The 19,302-nt window shown below is 39.6% G+C and overlaps 1 protein-coding gene across 1 annotated transcript in view; it reads right to left on the bottom strand.

Annotated features, from left to right (window-relative positions):
* Positions 1–19,302, bottom strand: part of Iars1 (isoleucyl-tRNA synthetase 1) — a 57,203-nt gene that overhangs the window by 31,029 nt on the left and 6,872 nt on the right. The window contains exons 4-15 of the mRNA XM_048345403.1: positions 18,625–18,744; positions 16,304–16,386; positions 15,237–15,354; positions 12,362–12,509; positions 10,978–11,065; positions 10,231–10,291; positions 7,206–7,301; positions 6,318–6,440; positions 5,204–5,295; positions 3,780–3,878; positions 1,997–2,123; positions 388–461 (exon numbers count right to left, since the gene is read on the bottom strand). Coding sequence (XP_048201360.1) covers positions 388–461; positions 1,997–2,123; positions 3,780–3,878; positions 5,204–5,295; positions 6,318–6,440; positions 7,206–7,301; positions 10,231–10,291; positions 10,978–11,065; positions 12,362–12,509; positions 15,237–15,354; positions 16,304–16,386; positions 18,625–18,744 — 1,229 coding nt within the window. The remainder of the gene's footprint in view (positions 1–387; positions 462–1,996; positions 2,124–3,779; positions 3,879–5,203; positions 5,296–6,317; positions 6,441–7,205; positions 7,302–10,230; positions 10,292–10,977; positions 11,066–12,361; positions 12,510–15,236; positions 15,355–16,303; positions 16,387–18,624; positions 18,745–19,302) is intronic.

Genomic DNA, 19,302 nt, shown 5'->3' with positions numbered 1-19,302 from the left:
GTTGAACAATTAATCCATACCATCAGCAAAATTATCACAGAACACATACTATGATTAAGTAATGCACGACTATGTACATGACAGTTCTCAAAATCCTTCAGAGAAAACGAACTATTATAAAGAAATGTACCCTTTACCTTTGTACAATACTGTTATAACAGTTAAAATATTAAATTAAAAAAAGCTTTCAGAGAGCACCAGGAGTGTCCAGTTATGCAAAGTCACCTGATGTTTTAATCAAAGAGAAAGGGCACATTATCTCAACGTGACATGTGCTATCAACAAAGTAATAAACTAGTGTTTTACAGGTGTTCCTGTAATTCACTATAGACTGTGTGGTAACAGGTGATGACACTACTGAAGTAATTCAAGCATTCAGAAACTAACCTCTCTCGGTGGAGATCGGAAACCTTTACTCCTGATAGTTCTTCAAGTTCTGCCACGGACCCAATGCAAACTACCTATGAAAAAGCAAAGTGAAGAACCTTAGAACCACAGATCATGCTGAGTTAGTTCATATAAATGACACTCATGTTTAGTTTCAGAAATCTCTGATTTCCTTCAGCAGTTCATTAAGGACTGCAAGCATGGCTCAAGTAGTAGTTACCTGCTAGGCAAGTACAAGATTCTGAGTTCAAATTCCAGTATTGCCAAAAAATCAAACCCAGTCTGGGCTGAAGGAAGACATGGAAAAGGCAAGTGCTGATTTCTCTACTTTGTTATGCATACCCATATCAGAAGGTTCCTACCTGGAGAGAATTTTAAAATTCACAGCCATGGCCTGATCGTGTGTGCGTGTGTGTGTGTATTTCCCTTGTGCTGGTACTGGTATTTGAACTCAGGATTCTGAGTTCTCTCTTGGCTTTTTCACTGATAGCGGATGCTCTACCACTTTTATCACTTGACCTATACCTCCAGTCCAGCATTTTGCTGAAGTCTTTCAGAAGTTAGGCACTGGTGGTTGACATCTGTAATCCTAGCTACTCAGAAGGTTGAGATCTGAGGATTGTGGTTCAAAGCCAGCCCACGCAGCAAAGTTCGTGAGACTCTTATCTCCATTTAACCACCAGAAAACCAGAGGAGGCATTGTGGCTCAAGTGGTAGAGTGCTATGCTTGAGCTGAAGAGCTCAGGGATAGCACCCAGGCTGAGTTCAAGCCCCATGATCGACAACAACAACAAAAAAGTCTTTTGGACCTTTTTGTATGGGCTGGCTTCAAACTACAATTCTCAGATTACCCTCCTGAGTAGCTAGGATTACAGACATGAGCCTAATATTAGCACCTGGCTACAAATTGAATTCTTTCTTTTGTTCCAGTCCTGGGGCTTGAACTCAGGACTTGGGTGCTATCCCTGAGTTGTTTTTACACAAGGCAAATGCTCTACTATTTGTGCCACAGTTCCCTTTCTATTTTGGTGCTGAACTGGAAATAAGTCTCACAGACCTGCCCCAGCTGGCTTTGAACTGCAACCCTCAGATCTCAACCTCCTGCAGAGCTAAGATTACAGGCTTGATCTACAAGTGCCTGGTCAAACTGTATTTTTTTTTTATTCAGTGGTTTGTTTGTTTTTTGTGTTTTTTTTTGCCAGTCCTGGGCCTGAACGCAGGGTCTGAGCACTCACTGTCCCTGGCTTCTTTTTGCTCAAGGCTTGCACCCTGCCACTTGAGCCACAGCGCCACGTCTGGCTGTTTTCTATATATGTGGTGCTGAGGAATCAAACCCAGGGCTTCATGTATACGAGGCAAGCACTCTTGCCACTAGGCCATATTCCCAGCCCTCAAACTGTATTTTTGTAAAATAAAAATTAAAACCCTAAAGCCAGATTTTTGTATCATCCCACAATTCTAGGAGGAAATAAATGAAAAAACAAACAAAAATCAAAAGCCAACAACTAAGAAAACAGAAAAAAAAAAGCGCCATATTCTTTTATACTATATTCAGAAAGCATGAAGATAGCGGCAAAAGTGAACACAATGACTTAAGATGCTGCCTTACCTCCTCCAAGTCTTCACTGACCCACAGTGGGATGGGGGTACCCCAGTATCTGTTTCTAGAAATTGCCCAGTCATGTGCATCTTTTAGCCAATTTCCAAACCGCTTTTCTCGCACAAACTCTGGGACCCTGCCATAAGCATAAAAGATGATCAATTATGTTAAGAACCTATGTAAGACAAAAGCCTTTGTGATATTCTTTGTGGACTAAACAGTCTAGAAATGCTAACATTATGAGGAACATGTCTTCAGTACATGCAATGGTCTATGCTATCACCGTTGAACCTTAACACACATGCCTGCCACACCCACCTCTCCAGCCTCCTTTCAGCTCAACCTTGATTTGCACTTCAGGATCCAGCAATAAGGCAATTTCCTCAGCTTGCTGTTTCTCACCTGTTTTTGCTGATATGAAGTCTTCCTTCTTTGCCATCTCCCATATTCCTAGTATTTCTGCTTCTGACGAGAAAAAAGCTCCTACTACCTAGAAGTTTGGTTCTGTAGGATCCTTCCCAAGCATAGGACTGAGTCAGATCACCCCAAAGCTCTCAAGTATTCTCTTCTTCCTTGATTAGTACACTTAGCATCCTATGTAGATCAGTTTCTATGCCTACAGCCATATTACTACCATTCTGTACCCAGTACCTCACACACTGGGGAACTAGTGAGCTTGCTAGTCATAGAAATTCAAAGCCTGTTTTATGAGAGACAAGGATTTTACTATGGTAGAAAAATTGCAGCTCATAAACCACACCTTTTGTTCTCTAGTCTCCCAAAATCCAATGTATTGAATCCTCGTGGGAAGTACAAATTTTAGTGCAAACTCACAGTGAAAAATGTTTTCTTTTTGAAATATATAAGGCCTTGTTCCATGCTGTACACACAGAATGAAAGGACACAATTTGGGCTTTCACATGTCTGTGTTGTGACATGTCCACAAAGAGAAGAGCAGGAGACATTACCTACTCCACAGAAGGGAGGAAGCATAAGTGGCTTTGGCAGATATAGACTAAAATAATGCTCACCCTGAAATTGGACTAGAATATAATCTTAGGGTCATTTCCCAGCTAGTGGTAGTTGTTTATTTACATTGTGTGTGTGTGGGCGGGGGGGTGTGGGGTGTGAGGGTGTGGGGTGTGGGGGTGTGGTATCCTGGGGCTTGAATCAGGGCCTGAGTATTGTCATTGATCTTTTTTGCTTAAGACTAACACTTGAGGCACAGCTCCACTTCTGACTTTTTGGTGGTGAACTGGCAATAAGAGTCTCATGGACTTTCCTGCTTGCCTGTCCTGGCTTCAAACTGTGATCCTCAGATCTCAGTCTCTGAGTAGCAAGGATTATAAGGCGTGAGCCACTGACATCTGGTTGCCATATTTTAAAAAATATAATTTTATTGTTGTTATTAAGGTGCCATACATAGGCATTACCATTTCATAAGTCAGGTAATGAGTGTATTTCTTTTTGGGACAATATCACCTCTTCTTTTACTTTCCCCTAGTTTCCATCTTCAATCCTGCCTACAAGTTACATAGGTCATTTTCCACATAGCAGATACCGAATAGCATAATTGTATTTGTTTGCCATTGGATTTTTAAAAAGATAATTGCTTCCTTATCTGCAGTATTAGTCCTACAATATTGAATTATTTTCTGTGACTTAACATATGGAATAAAGACAACTGACACAATAAACAACAAAAGATGACTTAATTTGGAGGGAGTATGACTCCCTATTAATCTAACTGTGAATTTTCAAAGGACAGTATGAGGAAACATCTTATGCTCACCAGTAACACAGGTCATTGTTCTTCAGAAGCTGGTCCGCCATGTGTTCCACGCGTACAAACCAGCTGGGCACTGCTTTGTAAATGAGTGGAGTATCTGACCTAAGGATATAGAATTATAGATGCAGTGAGGCAGATAGGGGCACACAGGTACCCACAGGAAAAGTCAACTTTTATTCTCTTATTAACATCACCACGGTCTATTCAGCTAATATTCACTTTTATTATACAAACATCTAAATTTCTCAAACTGGTCAGCTTCCTTCATAATACAAGAAGGGTAAAAGCCAAAAAAAGAATAAGAGTAGAGCCAAGTTCTTGTAACTCATGCCTGTAACCCTAATTGCTGGGGAGGCTGAGATCTGAGAGTGAAGCTAGCCTGCGAAACAAATCTGCGAGACTCTTATCTCCCATCGACCACAAAAAGCTGGAAGTAGGGCTGGGGATATGGCCTAGTGGCTAGAGTGCTTGCCTCGTATACATGAGGCCCTAGGTTCGATTCCCCAGCACCACATATACAGAAAATGGCCAGAAGTGGCACTGTGGCTCAAGTGGCAGAGTGCTAGCCTTGAGCAAGAAGAAGCCAGGGACAGTGCTCAGGCCCTGAGTCCAAGCCCCAGGACTGGCCAAAAAAAAAAAAAAAAAGCTGGAAGTAGAGGTATGGTTCATGTATGTGGTAGAGCACTAGTCTTAAGCAAAAAAGCAAAGCAAGAATGTTAGGTTCTGGGTCTGGGAATGTGGCTTAGTGATAGAGTGCTAGCCTTGAGCAAAAAAAAGCTCCAGGATAGGGCCCAGGCCCTGAGTTCAAGCACCAGGACAAGAAAAAAAAAAAGTCTGAGTTCAAGCCCTAATGCTGGCATAAAAAACAACAAAAACAAACCAGTAACAACAACAACAAAAAAAAGGATTAGAAATAAAACAGTCTGTTCATGAGTTTTCTGAGGTGTGACATGAATGTCAATAGAGAAGGAAATGTGGAGACTGAATTTTAAGCTATTAAAGTATTACATTTTCATCTAAATATTTACATTGTATTTTCCCCCTGCATGTTCGTTTTGAACTCAGGTATAGTCATTGTTTAGCTTTTTGCTTAAGCTTGGCACTCTACTACCTGAACTACAGTTCCACTTCCAGCATTTTGGTAGTAAATTGGAGATAAAAGTCTCAGACTTTCCTGCTTAGGCAGGCTTTGAACTGTAATCCTCATATCTCAGCCTCCTGAGTACCTAAGATTATAGGTATGAGCCACTATATTATGGTATATATTATTATTATAGGCTATATTATGATATTATATTAAAACCTGACAACCCCATTAGTTTCTCAATAAATCCTATTATAGAACTGCAGAAATATTTGTCAGCCTAAAAATAATATGGTTATAACAAAATTAATTTGCTGCACTGCAAGTCCTTTTCTCCTCTTACCTCCAGCAGAAAGGATAGCTGTGAGTGAAAGTGCTGGCAATAAGAAGTCGGCCATGTTCCTTCAGTGTCCTGATGATATTTCTGTCAGCATCCTTTTTTTTAAAAATAGAAAATTTAGTTACTGAACAGCATACCATACTTAGTAACAATGCAATTATATTACTAAAATCTGACCTTTTATTGTGAAATAAAAGACACAAGTAACACATTTCATTTAAAAATAGTCTGTTTAGGTCAGGCTCAGCGGCTCATATCTGTAATCCCAACTCTCAGGGAGAAGAGATAAATTCTAGGTCAGCAAAGGCACTCCTATTTCAATCAATGAGATGGAGTGGCACATGCCTAAGGTCCCAGCTACTCAGGAGAACATTGGGACAGCTACTCAGGAGGCCATAGGCAAAATATTGGGTGAGATGCTGGTTTAGACAAAAATAGAAGGCCCTATTCAAAAAATAACTAAAGCAAAAATGGTCTGGAGGCATGACCAAGTATCAAAGCAACTATTTAGTAACCATGAGGCTCTGAGTTCAAACCCTAATTTTGCCCAAAATACATATACACACAGATATATGTACATATAATACATACATACAATACTCTGTTCAGGGGAAAAGATATGTCTTAGCAGTAGAGTTCTTGCCTTGCATGCACGAAACCCTGGGTTCAATTCCTCAGTACCACATAAACAGAAAAACTTGGAGGTGGTACTGTGGCTCAAGTGGTAGTATGCTAGCCTTGAGCAAAAAGAAGCCAGGGACAGTGCTCAGGCCCTGAGTCCCAAGTCCCAGGACTGGCAAAAAAAACTAAACAAACAAAAAAGATAGCTTTATGAGACAAAAATCAGATTTTCTGACTTCTGTCTCTGAAGCTAAAGTATGTTGCCTCTAAGATAATGAATCTTTGAGAATAGCTGTCTTTGCTGACCTTACGTGGCAGAAAAAAGTCCAAACAAACAGCAAAGGCAAAAAAACTCCCAACTTACTGGATTGATTATAATACAGTTGTAAATAATGAAGGATATCAATTAGTTGCCTTAATTTCCTTAGTGGGGAAAAAAACTGATGGATGAAATATGTATGATGAGACAAAATCTTCTGTCATATGTACTACACACCTTCACATACTGTCCTGTGAAATCTGTCACTTCTGCTGTGAAGCAGCCTGAAGCATCCACAGGACAAATGGGAACCGAGTCTTTCTGAATAATGTTGGCATCCATACAGACCCGATAGTCATCCTGGGAGAGGCAATGGTAGGCAGGATGGAGGGAAGAAGAGAACAGAGAAAACAATTTTTTAAATGTGTGCAAAGAAAAACAAACAAAAAGAAACAAAAAATGTGGCTGTGGAGAAAGAAGGAAGCATGAGATGACAGGTTTGAGAGGATTTTTCAGAATTTCAGTATCTACATGGGATCATCTTCAGACACAAGACCATTTAGAGAATGAAAAGCCTCAGAGCCAGGCAGAAATCAGATCACCTAGCCTTATTTTCCTAACCATTATAGTGATAAACAATAGTCCTAAAACTAAATCAAATTTGATTTGTCTTAATAGCACATATGTAAAGTAATACACAGATATGAGGCATGAAGCATTTATTTAGTACATGAGACTGATGTACATACAGATGAAATGTCCCTTACATCCAGTCAAGAGACACTCTAAAGGATGAGCACACATGGCATAGTGGCCCCAGATTATACCATTGTGCTTCACAAACAGACATGAAGTTTGTTAACAATTAATAGAGTTCCATGTTAGGCAATGGTCTGAGCACTCTACCACATTAGCTCATCTCACTCTAACAAGGACGCTGGGAGAAGGCAGATAGGTCAGGATGAATGGGAACTGTACATATAAGTTTCATGAGCCATCTGGGAGCAATGAGCCATAAAATAGGCTAACTCAATGGATCAGACAAAGCCAAGAACTTTAGATCCACAGCTTAGCATCCTAGATATTTACTTCCCACAAACACATTCATGGAATTATGCTACTCACAGCACCAAAGTAAGGGGCTTGATGCACAACCCCTGTGCCTTCTTCCTCCTTCACATAGTGGTCGACAAGAACAGTGAAAGCACCTTTTTCTTTATACTGGAAAAGAAAGGCCAGTGTACATCAGGTAAAGTACAATGGATTCAACAATGATAACAGCCTGAAAACAAAACATTTAACATGTAGTTATTTTCAGTTAGAGTTCACCAATTATTACAGGTTAGAAAGAAACATACTGTTCTAATACTCCACTTCCTTGGCCATGGCTCACCACATACATAGGATTTAATTATCAGAAGGCTTGCAGAAAAAATTTCTAAACGCTTTGGCCACACAACTGGTCCAACCTCTACCATTGTCCCAGTATGGCTTATTGTACAGTCTCAGAAAACCTGTTCCCTCTCTAGCACACAAAAGTGCTGGTGGGTTGGCTTTCCAGACCAGTAATGCCTTCTGCAGCAGCACCTTCTCCAGGGGGCCTGGGACCGAACTAATCTACCTAACTTTGCATCTTTTAAACTAAGTCAAGCCTTTCACCTGGAACACATGGAAACTTCCTCTGCCATAGCCCCTAATTCTTTATGGTAAAGATATTCGTTCCCTTTTGTATTTCTGGGACCATCAGACAATGCCTTCTAACATGCATTCCTTGGGTTGGGCCTTCAGCCTCTGAAGGTGACCCCCAGTTATCCCTTATTCCATCCCAAAGTCCCATGGGTTTTTCTTTTCTTTTCTTTTTTTTTGGAGGGCAGGGCTTAGATTCATCTGGGTGCCTGGAAATCCCAAGCAGGTATTTACATGCATTGAAATGACCACCTTCTTCTAGAATCCTCCTCCTTACTCAGTGAGATGCATGCCTTATAAGCACTAAATCAGCACACATTTCCTGTTTGCCTTACACCAGCAGGGCCCAGGTACTCAGATCCTGCCTCTTGCCTGATGTCCACTAGCCTGCATCTTCCTGCAGGAGCACATGGAGAATTTAAAGGCCTTGATAAGCACATAGATTTGTATACTCCCCTTCTTAATGCAGTCACAAAAACAACTCTATCCACATGGGATAAAACAGGCTCAATCTCACCTTTTCAGTTTTGTGTACAAATGGGAGTGTAGGAAGCAGGGTGTGCACTGATTGATAGTGTTGACACACAATGAAAGTGTCAGACACAAAGTGTGACCTTTGGAGTAACTTCCTTATGGTAGAGGTATAGCACAAGAGAATGTGAGCTGGAGGATCATAGCACTGCCCTGTTGTTGCACTGAATTGCAGGCTATTTTACCATTTTCCTCCTGGATAATGTGTGTGTGGGGGGAAGTGCTGGGGATTGAACCCAGCACCAAAAAGTGTTTCCCTACTCCCCCCAAAAGTGCTCCCTAACTAATTCACTTCCTAGTGCATTTTCAGTCAATACATGTGGCTTTGTTTTCCTTTTCCTTTCAACTGAGTTCAAGGTCTTCAGATAGTAAAGTAAAAAATGTCATTACATGACAAAAGCATTTCAGAGAACTTCTCTTAAAGATGATGGTATTTGAGTTCAGATATGCAGCAGATAAATTGCAAAAAGAAAGAGGGATATTTAAATGGGAGGAAAATTTCATGAAAAAGAGAGATGGGAAAAGAAAGAGTCAGTTTGGGGATGTGATTAAGGATAAAGTCTGGACACATCTAGGAAGCTCCTCTGAAAGCTGGCAAATGGCCAACGGCTTGCAAAGAGAATGGATCAAGGGCAGAACACACAGAAACACTGGATCACAACATGAAGGATATTTTAAGTAGAAAATGAAAGATGTGAAAAATCAAGATAGACAACACTACTGTCAAGACATCAATGATGGGGCTGGGAATATGGCCTAGTGGTAAGAGTGCTTGTCTCGTATACATGGAACCCTAGGTTCAACTCCCCAGCACTACATATATAGAAAACAGCCAGAAGTGGCGCTGTGGCTCAAGTGGCAGAGTGCTAGCCTTGAGCACAAAGAAGCCAGGGACAGTGCTCATGCCCTGAGACCAAGGCCCAGGACTGGTCCTCCCGCCCCCCCCCCACCCCAAAAGACATCAATGATGAACTAAAAATGAACTAAAAATGGCAGAGGATCAGCAGATGTCTGATCCTGAGCTGTGATTTGAGATCATAGTTTGATAGGATTGTTATTTTTTTCCAAGACCTTCAAATAAGGATGAAAGAGGAATTTTTGCTTTACCTTGTTCTTTTTATGGTGGTAGAAGGTGAGTTATACAGATAAGAGTTGTATGACACTACTGAAAATGAGCTATATAATTTGTGTTCAGGGATGGGAGGGGGAAACTGGGCGAGAGCGAAAGGGTGACACTGCCCCAAAGGAAATGGTAAAGCCTCTGCATATCACCAGTACAAAAGGATATATGTCAAAAAAAAAAATTAAGGAACTAAGTTTATAAGCTATAGTGATACCAAGATTTAAAATATCCACCATGTCAACTTCCCTGAAGGAATTCCATATGCTTCTTATCTATTCTGAGCACTATCTTAAACTGTAAGAACTGTATAAAAAAAAAATCCCCTAGCAGATTTAAGGATTAAAAATATACACATTTAAATCCTACCAAAGCTGGGCAGTGGTGGCTTATGCCTATAATCCTAGCAACTCAGGAGGCTGAGATCTGAGGATTGTGTTCCAAAGCCAGCCCAGCAGGGAAGTTCATGAGACTCTTATCTCCAGAAAACCCGAAGTGTTGTTGCTCAAAGTGGTAGAGTGCTAGCCTTGAGCAAAAAATCAGGGACAGTACCTAGGCTCTGAGTTCAAGCCCCATTACTGTCCCCCCCCCCCCAATCCTATCAAATGTAATGTGATTTCTTCTGTAATTTGAAAAACTGTTTATAAGCATTCCCATATAATTTTAAAAGAAGGAAGCCGAATTAATGACAGTGCTAAAGTAGAACTTCTAGGTTCAGGCACACTAACTAGACCAGTATAACAACAAGATTATGTAAACTCCATTTCAGATAGCAAACGATGAAGAGCTGTAGAACAGTGTCTCTGGGCTTACCTTCAGAAAGTAGTCAAACAAGGGCTTGTACTTCTTGCCTTTCAGATAGGCACCAGGGAACCTAGAAATAGGAGAATTGGAAAATTCAAATGAACAATAATGTTAAAAATCTAAGAAATGAATCTAAGGACACATTAAATCACCATGCTTTTGGTTAGTCACGCAAACTAAACTTAAAACTTAAAACTTAATTTGAATATGAATAATACAACTTTCAGATAACAAAGCTTTCACTTGTTCTTTGGTGCTTGTACTGGGGCTTGAACTCAGGGGCTCACATCCTTGCTTGGCTTTTTTAGTCAAAGCTAGTGCTTTGTTACTTATGCCATGGTTCTATTTCTGGGTTTTTGCTGGTGAGCTGAAGTTTCCTGACTTGGCTGGCTTCAAACTTCGATTCTCAGATCTCAGCCTCCTGACTAGCTAAGGATTACAGGTATGAGCCACCAGTTCATGGCTAAAGCTTGTCTTTTTAGTTTTTTTTTTTTTTTTTGGTCAGTCCTGGGGCTTGAACTCAAGGCCTGGGCACTGTCCCTGGCTTCATTTTGCTCAAGGCCAGTGCTCTACCACTTGAACCACAGTGCCACCTCTGGCTTTTTCTATATATGAGATGCTGAGAAATCGAACCTAGGGCTTTATATATATACAAACGAGGCAGGCACTCTACCACTAGGCCATATTACCAGCCCAATCTTGTCTTTTTAAAAGTAGTATCAGACACATATACCCACTAATTATTTGAATAATCACCTTTCAAGGATCTCATAGTCACTTTCCAACTTATAGAGGGCTAATAATCTGGCCTCCATTAAAATGAGTAATTTTCCTCTGGCAACATCTATGAGAACAAGGAAAAAAGTAGAGTTCAGTAACATTAGACCAGCTGGCTTTAAATACAAACATTAGGCATGCTATATTTTTTTACTAAGAGCTTCTGAAATACCCGTACCAACAATTAGTGTGCCCAAAACCCACAGAGGAACCATGCAACACTTCAAGGATGTTCATAAGACACAGATATCAAAGGCAGTAAGGTAGAGACTATTGATTGTTCCCATATCATTTTTAAGAAAATTAGTGGTTCACAAAGTTCATCCTTGTACATGCTTATTTGTGTGCATATAATAATCTACATAAAATGTGTGACAACCACTTAAGCCATGCCTATTTTTCTGGTTAACTGAAGATGGAGTTTCTCAGACTTTTCCAACTGGGCTGGTTTTCAACCATGATCCTCTAGTTCTCAGACTCCTGAGTAGCTCAAATTACAGGCATGAGCCACCATGTGAAAGTTTCATTTTATTCTTTAAATTTTAATGTATTATTAAGTAGTAGTACAAATATTCTATAAGTAAAATTATGAGTACAGTGTTTCTTGATCAGTGTCACACCTTCCATGTTCTCTCCCATTTCTCCCATCCCTACCCTCAAATTATATAGCTCAATTTTCACATAATGTACTTAAAAATTTTTAAACAATCTTAAGCTACTACTTTTGTTTTCCAAATTATGATCACTTAATATATTCTAAACATTCTTCCGTATATTAGCACACACACAAAAATCTCACCAGGGGTGGAGAATATGGCCTAGTGCTAGAGTGCTTGCCTTGTACACATGAAGCCCTGGTCTTTTCTGTATATGTGGTAGCGAGGAGTCTTTGCCCCTACTTGTAAATTAAACCTTTCTTTCTTATTTTTACTGTAGAAAGAGCTGGATCAGCAATCACTGAGATTTTTTAAAATTTTTTTTGTCAGTTGTGGGGCTTGAACTCTGGGCCTGGGCTCTGTCCTTGAGATCTTCAGCTCAAGGCTAGTGTTCTACCACTTGAGCCACAGTACCACTTCTGGTTTTTCTGAGGGGTTTACTGAGATAAGAGTCTCACAGACATTCCTGATGGGGACGACTTTGAGCTGCAATCCTCTCAGCCTCCTGAGTAGCTAGGATTATAAAGCATGGGCTACTGGCATCTAGTGACTTAATTGTTTGTGCATTCGTTTTCAATGAGAAATAAAAAATACTTTTTTGAGGTTATCTTTCACTTATTTATTTATTTTTGGTTTTTGAGATAGGGTCTCCTTGCTTATTGTCATATCACCATGAATCACAAATAACCAGGATCACTCATACTTACCTTTTATCTTTACATACTGCATATCAGGATTAACACATAGAGCAAGGTTACTAGGCAGAGTCCAGGGAGTGGTTGTCCAAGCAACTAATGATATATTTTCATCTTCCTCCAAAGGGAAAGTTATAAATACTGAAGGATCTTGAACATCCTGAAATATAAGTAAAATATTTTCTAAAATCTGTAATAAGAAACATGTATTTAAAAAGAAACTGATCCTAAAGAGAACTAGAAGACACACAAAGATTTTTTTTAGGATAACATTAAGCTGTTGAAAATAAACATTTGCTGTATTTACATAAAGAAAATAGGGGCTGGGGATATAGCCTAGTGGCAAGAGTGCCTGCCTCGGATACACGAGGCCCTAGGTTCGATTCCCCAGCACCACATATACAGAAAACGGCCAGAAGCGGCGCTATGGCTCAAGTGGCAGAGTGCTCGCCTTGAGCGGGAAGAAGCCAGGGACAGTGCTCAGGCCCTGAGTCCAAGGCCCAGGACTGGCCAAAAAAAAAAAAAAAAAAAAGAAAATATAGCCAAGTCCTAGTAGCTCATGCCTCTAATCCTAGCTACTCAGGAAGCTGAGAGCTAGAGGATGGCAGTTTAAAGTCAGCCTGGGCAGAAAAATGCAAGAGACTCTATCTCCAACTCACCAGAAAAATTCTAAACCAGGGACATGGCTTAAGTGGTAGAGTGTCAGCTGTGATCAAGTAAGCTTAGTGAAAGTACAAAGCCTCGGTACTAGCAATAAAGCAAACAAAAAAAGCTTTAATACTTGCTAACTTTTTTCTGTGTTTGTGCCTGTCCAGGACACAGGACAGGCAAAAAAAAAAAAAAAAAAAAAAAAAAAGAAACAAAGTGAAGTGAATAAGTAAATAAATGTATGGTCTGGCATGGTGGTGCAGCCTTGCTTGAAGGCTAAGGCATAAGGATCTCACGTTTGAGGTTAGCTTTGGTTATATACGGAAATCCTGTCACAAAAAACACAGAAAACAACAAATAAAAATTACAGTACCACACCATCAACAACAAAAGAACCCAAAAACCAAACAAAGAAAAGTGCAGGCAGTTAAAAAAATGTAATTCTATGTACTGTAAGCTGGTAACAATGTTTACTTTGTGGTAAAGTTGAAAGGGCTTACTGTTATAACTCAATTTGTTCACACACTTAACTTATCTATTGGCTAGGAGATCCCTAGCAAGAAGGCATATGAAAGTACTGTTGCCCCATAAAGTGCAGTATAAAAGCACAAGGATCCATATTAATGATAATATCATTTAAAAAATGGAGTATGTCCCTCAAAAAAAACTGGTATCTATGGGCTGGGGATATAGCCTAGTGGCAAGAGCACTTGTCTCGTATACATGAAGCCCTGGGTTCGATTCCCCAGCACCGCATATACAGAAAATGGCCAGAAGTGGCGCTGTGACTCAAGTGGCAGAGTGCTAGCCTTGAGCAAAAAGAAGCCAGGGACAGTGCTCAGGCACTGAGTCTAAGGCCCAGGACTGGCAAAAACAAAAACAAAAAAAAACCCTGGTATCTATTAAACGAATGCATAAATTGCAGTTCATTTTTTTTAAATAAAAACTACATCTTGAGGCTGAAATCTGTGAGAATCATGGCTTGAAAACAGCCCAGGTAGCAAAGCCCATGAGACTCTGATCTTCAATTAACTACCTAAAGCCAGAAATGGAGCCATGCATAAAGTGGCAGAGTGTAAGCCTTGAGTAAAAAAGCTCAGGAACAGCACTCAGATCCTGAGTTCCAGTCCCAAGACTGGCAGACGTAAACGCACGCACACACGCACACACACACACGCACATACAAAAAGCAAAAATGAGAATAGTGCCTAAATATACACACAAGTGAAGATTGTTCATGTCTCAGAAAACTCAAGTGTTTATCTTTTTGGTGAATCAAAGCATTGAATTCTATAATAATCTAATGTCTCAACATTTCTATCATACCAATGATAGCCAATGACTCCATTTTGTAAGAAAAATATAATCCTCAAATTTAATTTCTTCCTATACCACTGGTATAAGGTAGCAGATAAGGCATAAAATCACCCAACCCAGTAACTGAGAAGTGTTGCCTGAGGAATAACAAGTAATAACAAGTCAGAGCTGGATTTATTAACCCAAGGAGAGAGGCAGAAAAACATGGTCAAAGTAACTAAAATCCAAGTAAGTAAAAAAAAATTTAAGACACAATATAAATACAATGAGGAAAAAAAAATAGTTTTTGTTTTTTGTTGATTGTGGGCTTGTACTTAGGGCCTGGGCACTGTCACTGAGCTTTTTGCTCAAGGCTAGCGCTCTACCACTTTGAGCCACAGGGCCACTTCCGGTTTTCTGGTGGTTAATTGGAGATGAAAGTTTCAAAGACTTTCCTACCTAGGCTGGCTTTGAACCATAATCCTCATATCTCAGCCTCCTGAGTATCTAGGATTACAGGTGTGAGATGCTAGCACCATTTTAATCATGGTGGGGGGGAGGCAAAGGGTGGCAGTCTAGGCCTTGAACTCAGGGTCTTACTCTCATTTTGGCTCAAGAGTGCCACGCCACATCTCCACTTCCAATTTTTTGGTGGTTAAATGACCGTAAGAGCTTCATAGACTTTACTGCTCAAGCTGGGTTCAAGCCATCTTTAGTTCTCAGCTTCTTGAGTAGCTAAGATTACAGGTGTGAGCCACTGGTGGCCAGTTCCCTCAGTTTAATCTTAACAGAGCTTTTGTGCATGACTGATGGTAATAACATCAGAACACTATAGTGACCAATCCCTGGGGCTGACACTCTACATCGGGAATACCAGTGACTACTTACATTGATTACAATCATACAACCTCCATGTACTAATGTAGCTCAGCCTTTCACATACCTTGTAATTCTGGTGTGATTCGAAGTTAGAAAGAGGAGTATTACATGCGGTGGAGAAGGGCATGACTTTCACACCTCTATAAATGAGGCCTTTATCATACAGTTGTTTGAAGACCCACCTAGCAGAAGAGAAAGTTCTATAATTACATAACTAATTACCTATTTGCTCAAATGCAAACAATTTTGCCAATTCCTACTGAAAAAGGAAAATGTTAGACTACATTGCATGCACAGTGATATAAATCTATGCTGTACACATCAGTGGAAAATATAAATTTTTGGAGATGCTGAAAAAGTAGTTTTACCAACATATTGATTATGGCTGATATTTTCCCTTTTGTTTTCTGGTGTATAGTTTAAATTTTATGATAATGGGCAGTTTTATAAAAGCAATGTAGAAAGTATAAAACACTGGGATCAGAATCAGAAATGACTTCCAGAATTAGTCAGAATCTTTTAGTGAACATTTAACTGTGTTGCCTTAAGCTTAGGGTACAAAAACACTACAGATGTTAACAATAACAGACACCTCAGGTTGAACAGTGTTAACTATGCACCTGTTGCAGGTCAGTAACAGCATACTGAGTGGGAACCCTTACTAAATTCTGCCTTTGTTTTCATCTTCATATTCTGATTCTTCTGTGCCTACCATAGTAAATGAGTTAAACTTTCTTCCACTGAGACGGGATACTGCTAAAGGGTAGAGGGATCTCATTGCATGAAAGAAGTATAAAACAAACTTCTTGGGCTGGGAATATGGCCTGGTGGCAAGAGTATTCGCCTTGCACACATGAAGCCCTGGGTTCAATTCTCCATCACCACATATATAGAAAACAGCCAGAAGTGGCACTGTGGCTCAAGTGGCAGCATGCTATCCCAGAGCAAAAAGAAGCCAGGGACAGTGCTCAAGCCTTGAGTCCAAGGCCCAGGACTGGCAAAAAAACAAAACAAAACATACTTCTTCCCCCAAACAAATATGGATCTGAAAGCAAGCTAATTAATCCTAGCACATTTCTCCAATGACTAAGACAATAGACAATATCATCATATTTACAACTTTAAACCTACCAGACAGACTCCATAAATTGTGGATACAAAGTTTTGTAGTCATTGTCAAAATCAATCCACCGGCCAAGTCTGGTAACAGTAGACTTTAAAAATATGAATATTAGAATAAAATTAGAAAATTATGTTTGCTATTATACAACAATATGTTTTTTTAGTTTTTACTGTCATTACATATAATTTTGAACAATCGATGGTTCAGACAAATCACTACAGTAATACATTATGTAATGCTAAAACCATTTTTCTTGGCATTTACAAGTATTCATTTAAAAAATTCTACCCAAACCACTATGTGGCACACAGCACAGAAACAGTTATTGCTACCAAGAATCATCAATGAATGGTAAAAATTAACTACTGAACTTCTCACAAAGAAAATAATATTTGTAGATAATCTCACTAGAAAATATTTATAATTACAAAGGAAAAACTACAACTTTATGAAGAAACACCTGACAAGTAACATCTTAAATGTCAAGTTATCATCATGTCTCATAACATACATTGAGAAAGGAATGACATCATTTTTGAGGTTTTCTTGCCCCAAATACATACTATAAACTGAATTATGAGGCAACATTAGACCATGAGGGACATTAACTTGCCTATATTTTTCAAAAGTGACAAAGTAGCAGCTGATGTACAGGTCAGTAGTAGAGTATCTGCTTAGCTGCTTAGTGTATCAGGCCCTCGATTCAAACCCCAGAAAAACACAGACAGACAGACAGATAGATAGACACACACACACACAGCAACAAAGATTTAAAAGATAAAAATTTGCTTTTGACCATATTTGTGATTTGTTTTTCCTTTTGGCTAGTTCTTGGACTTCAACTCAGGTCTTAGTGCTGTCCCTCAACTTTTTTTTTTTTTGCTCAAGGTTAGTGCTCTACCACTTGAGCTACAGCTCCACTTCTGGCCTTCTGGTAGTTTATTGAAGAGTCCCATAGTTTCTTGTCCAGGCTGGCTTGAACCAAAGTCTGAGCTCAGATCTGAGCCTCCTGAGTAACCAGGATTATAGGTGTGAGCCACTGGTGCCCAACCCATGTTTGTAACTTTTTAATACTAACAAATTACTTCAAAATCAAAAGTATATTTAAAACCAGCCTGGGTAGAAAAATCCATGACTCTTACCTTAAAAAAAAAAAAAAAACCCAAAGTGGATGTCTGGGTCAAGTAGTTAGGTGTTAGTCTTGAGTAAAAAAGCCAAGTAAGAGTGTGAGACCCTCAGTTCAAGCCTCAGTGTCAGCACGTACACCCACACACCCACACACCCACACACACGCGCACACACACACACACACACACACACACCCGTTCTCTACCATCATATTCATCGTGATTTCCCCCTACTAGGCAATAAAGTTGTGCTGGGAGAAAACTGAGCTCTGACTTTTCATGTGGATGAAATAAGACTTTATATTTCAGTGAAGTGAAGGTACTCAAGGTTTCTGAGCAGAGGAGCATGATGAACAGTACTGTGGAAAGAGAACAAAGCAGTCCAACTGATACCTAAATAAATTGAACCAGACTCCCACTTTTGGCTTTTTGAAAGTAAAAGGCATAGATATTTCTGCCCAGGCTGGCTTCAAACTGCAATTCTCAGATCTTAACCTCCTAAACAACATGAGGAAGAGACTGTTATAGAAGAGAACATGATAATGAATACGTTGTAGGTGTAAAACAACCAGATACTGAGATTTGATGCTTGCTGTGATCATAGGGATTTAAGTTTAAAGGTTATGGGAATGATACCATTGGAGGAATAGGAAATTCTGAAAAACAGCAGGTTAGAGCTACAAATATAATTTGAACAGCAGAGAGGAAAGTAGGAACTTTGTTCCCAAGCCAAAAAGAATGGAGAGCAGAATTCTGCACCCATTGAGCACTATTATTGAGCAGCAAACAACTTGAGAGTAAAAAGAAGAAACTGGTTCTTGGCCTGGAGGCTCAGGCTCTGACTTCAACAAACACCAAAACAAAACAAAGCCTAATCAAATCTTGCATTGGAACCTTCTAATAAATCTGTAAAGAAAAGCAGAATTTCTGTGATATACTATGAGCAGGTAGGAGATTAAATATGGAAGACTAAGCATACAGAAATCTCAGAGGACAAGGTATAGTTGAAGCTAACAAGCTTAGAAATGGAAGCTAAGGATTTGTTTTTTGATATACACAATACAAAGACAAGTGTGACCACTTCTTGTGTCACAACCACATGAGAGACATACTTCTGGGAAGACCTCATAGAAAGTACAAAGGACCATAAACCATTTCAATGTCCATTTATAAACAAATTCGCTGGCAATAACCCAACATACCCTCCACTCAGAAGAGTATCTCATCACAATTGCCCGGCACTGACGGTTATATTCTGCAATCCCCATTTTGGCCACATCCTCTGGTCCTCTGATTCCCAGTGTCTTATCAATTTCATATTCCTGAAAAGTTGCAGAGTGTTAATATCCTTATAAAGTTGTATATGTAATTAAGCAACTCTAGAAAATAAAACAGCGTTTTAGTATTAATATTACTGCTGTTATTAAGCAGTTGTACAAAAGGGTTACAATTTCCTAAGTTAGATGAGTATAATGTTTCTTGGTCAATATCACCCCTGCCTTTGTTCTCCCTTTCTCCCCTCATCCCTACCCTCAAGTCACATAGTTCACTTTTTAGATACTGTATATTGAATATAATGACATTGACTCACCCTTCTTCCCTTTATTTCTGTGGGTTCCCCCACTCCGTGCTTTGCCCACCTTCAAAGTACATTTCTACTTTCTGGTATTCATTTTGATAAACAGTACTTTAATTGTTTAGGAAAGTTACGCCTTTGAATTCTTCCCCTAGTCAGTTTCTGTCTAAATGCATTGAGCCCCTTTATAGGTCAACAACTTTTAAAAGAACATTAACCCTCAGAAAATCTATAGAAAGGGCTGGGAATGTGGCTTATTGGTAGAGAACTTTTGTAGCATGCACAAAGCCCTTTGATTCCTCAG

Source organism: Perognathus longimembris, chromosome 1 (assembly GCF_023159225.1).
Source record: "Perognathus longimembris pacificus isolate PPM17 chromosome 1, ASM2315922v1, whole genome shotgun sequence".
NCBI lineage: Eukaryota > Metazoa > Chordata > Mammalia > Rodentia > Heteromyidae > Perognathus > Perognathus longimembris.
The sequence above is the reverse complement of the archived record's forward strand: the minus strand, read 5'-3'. Positions and strand labels throughout refer to the sequence as shown.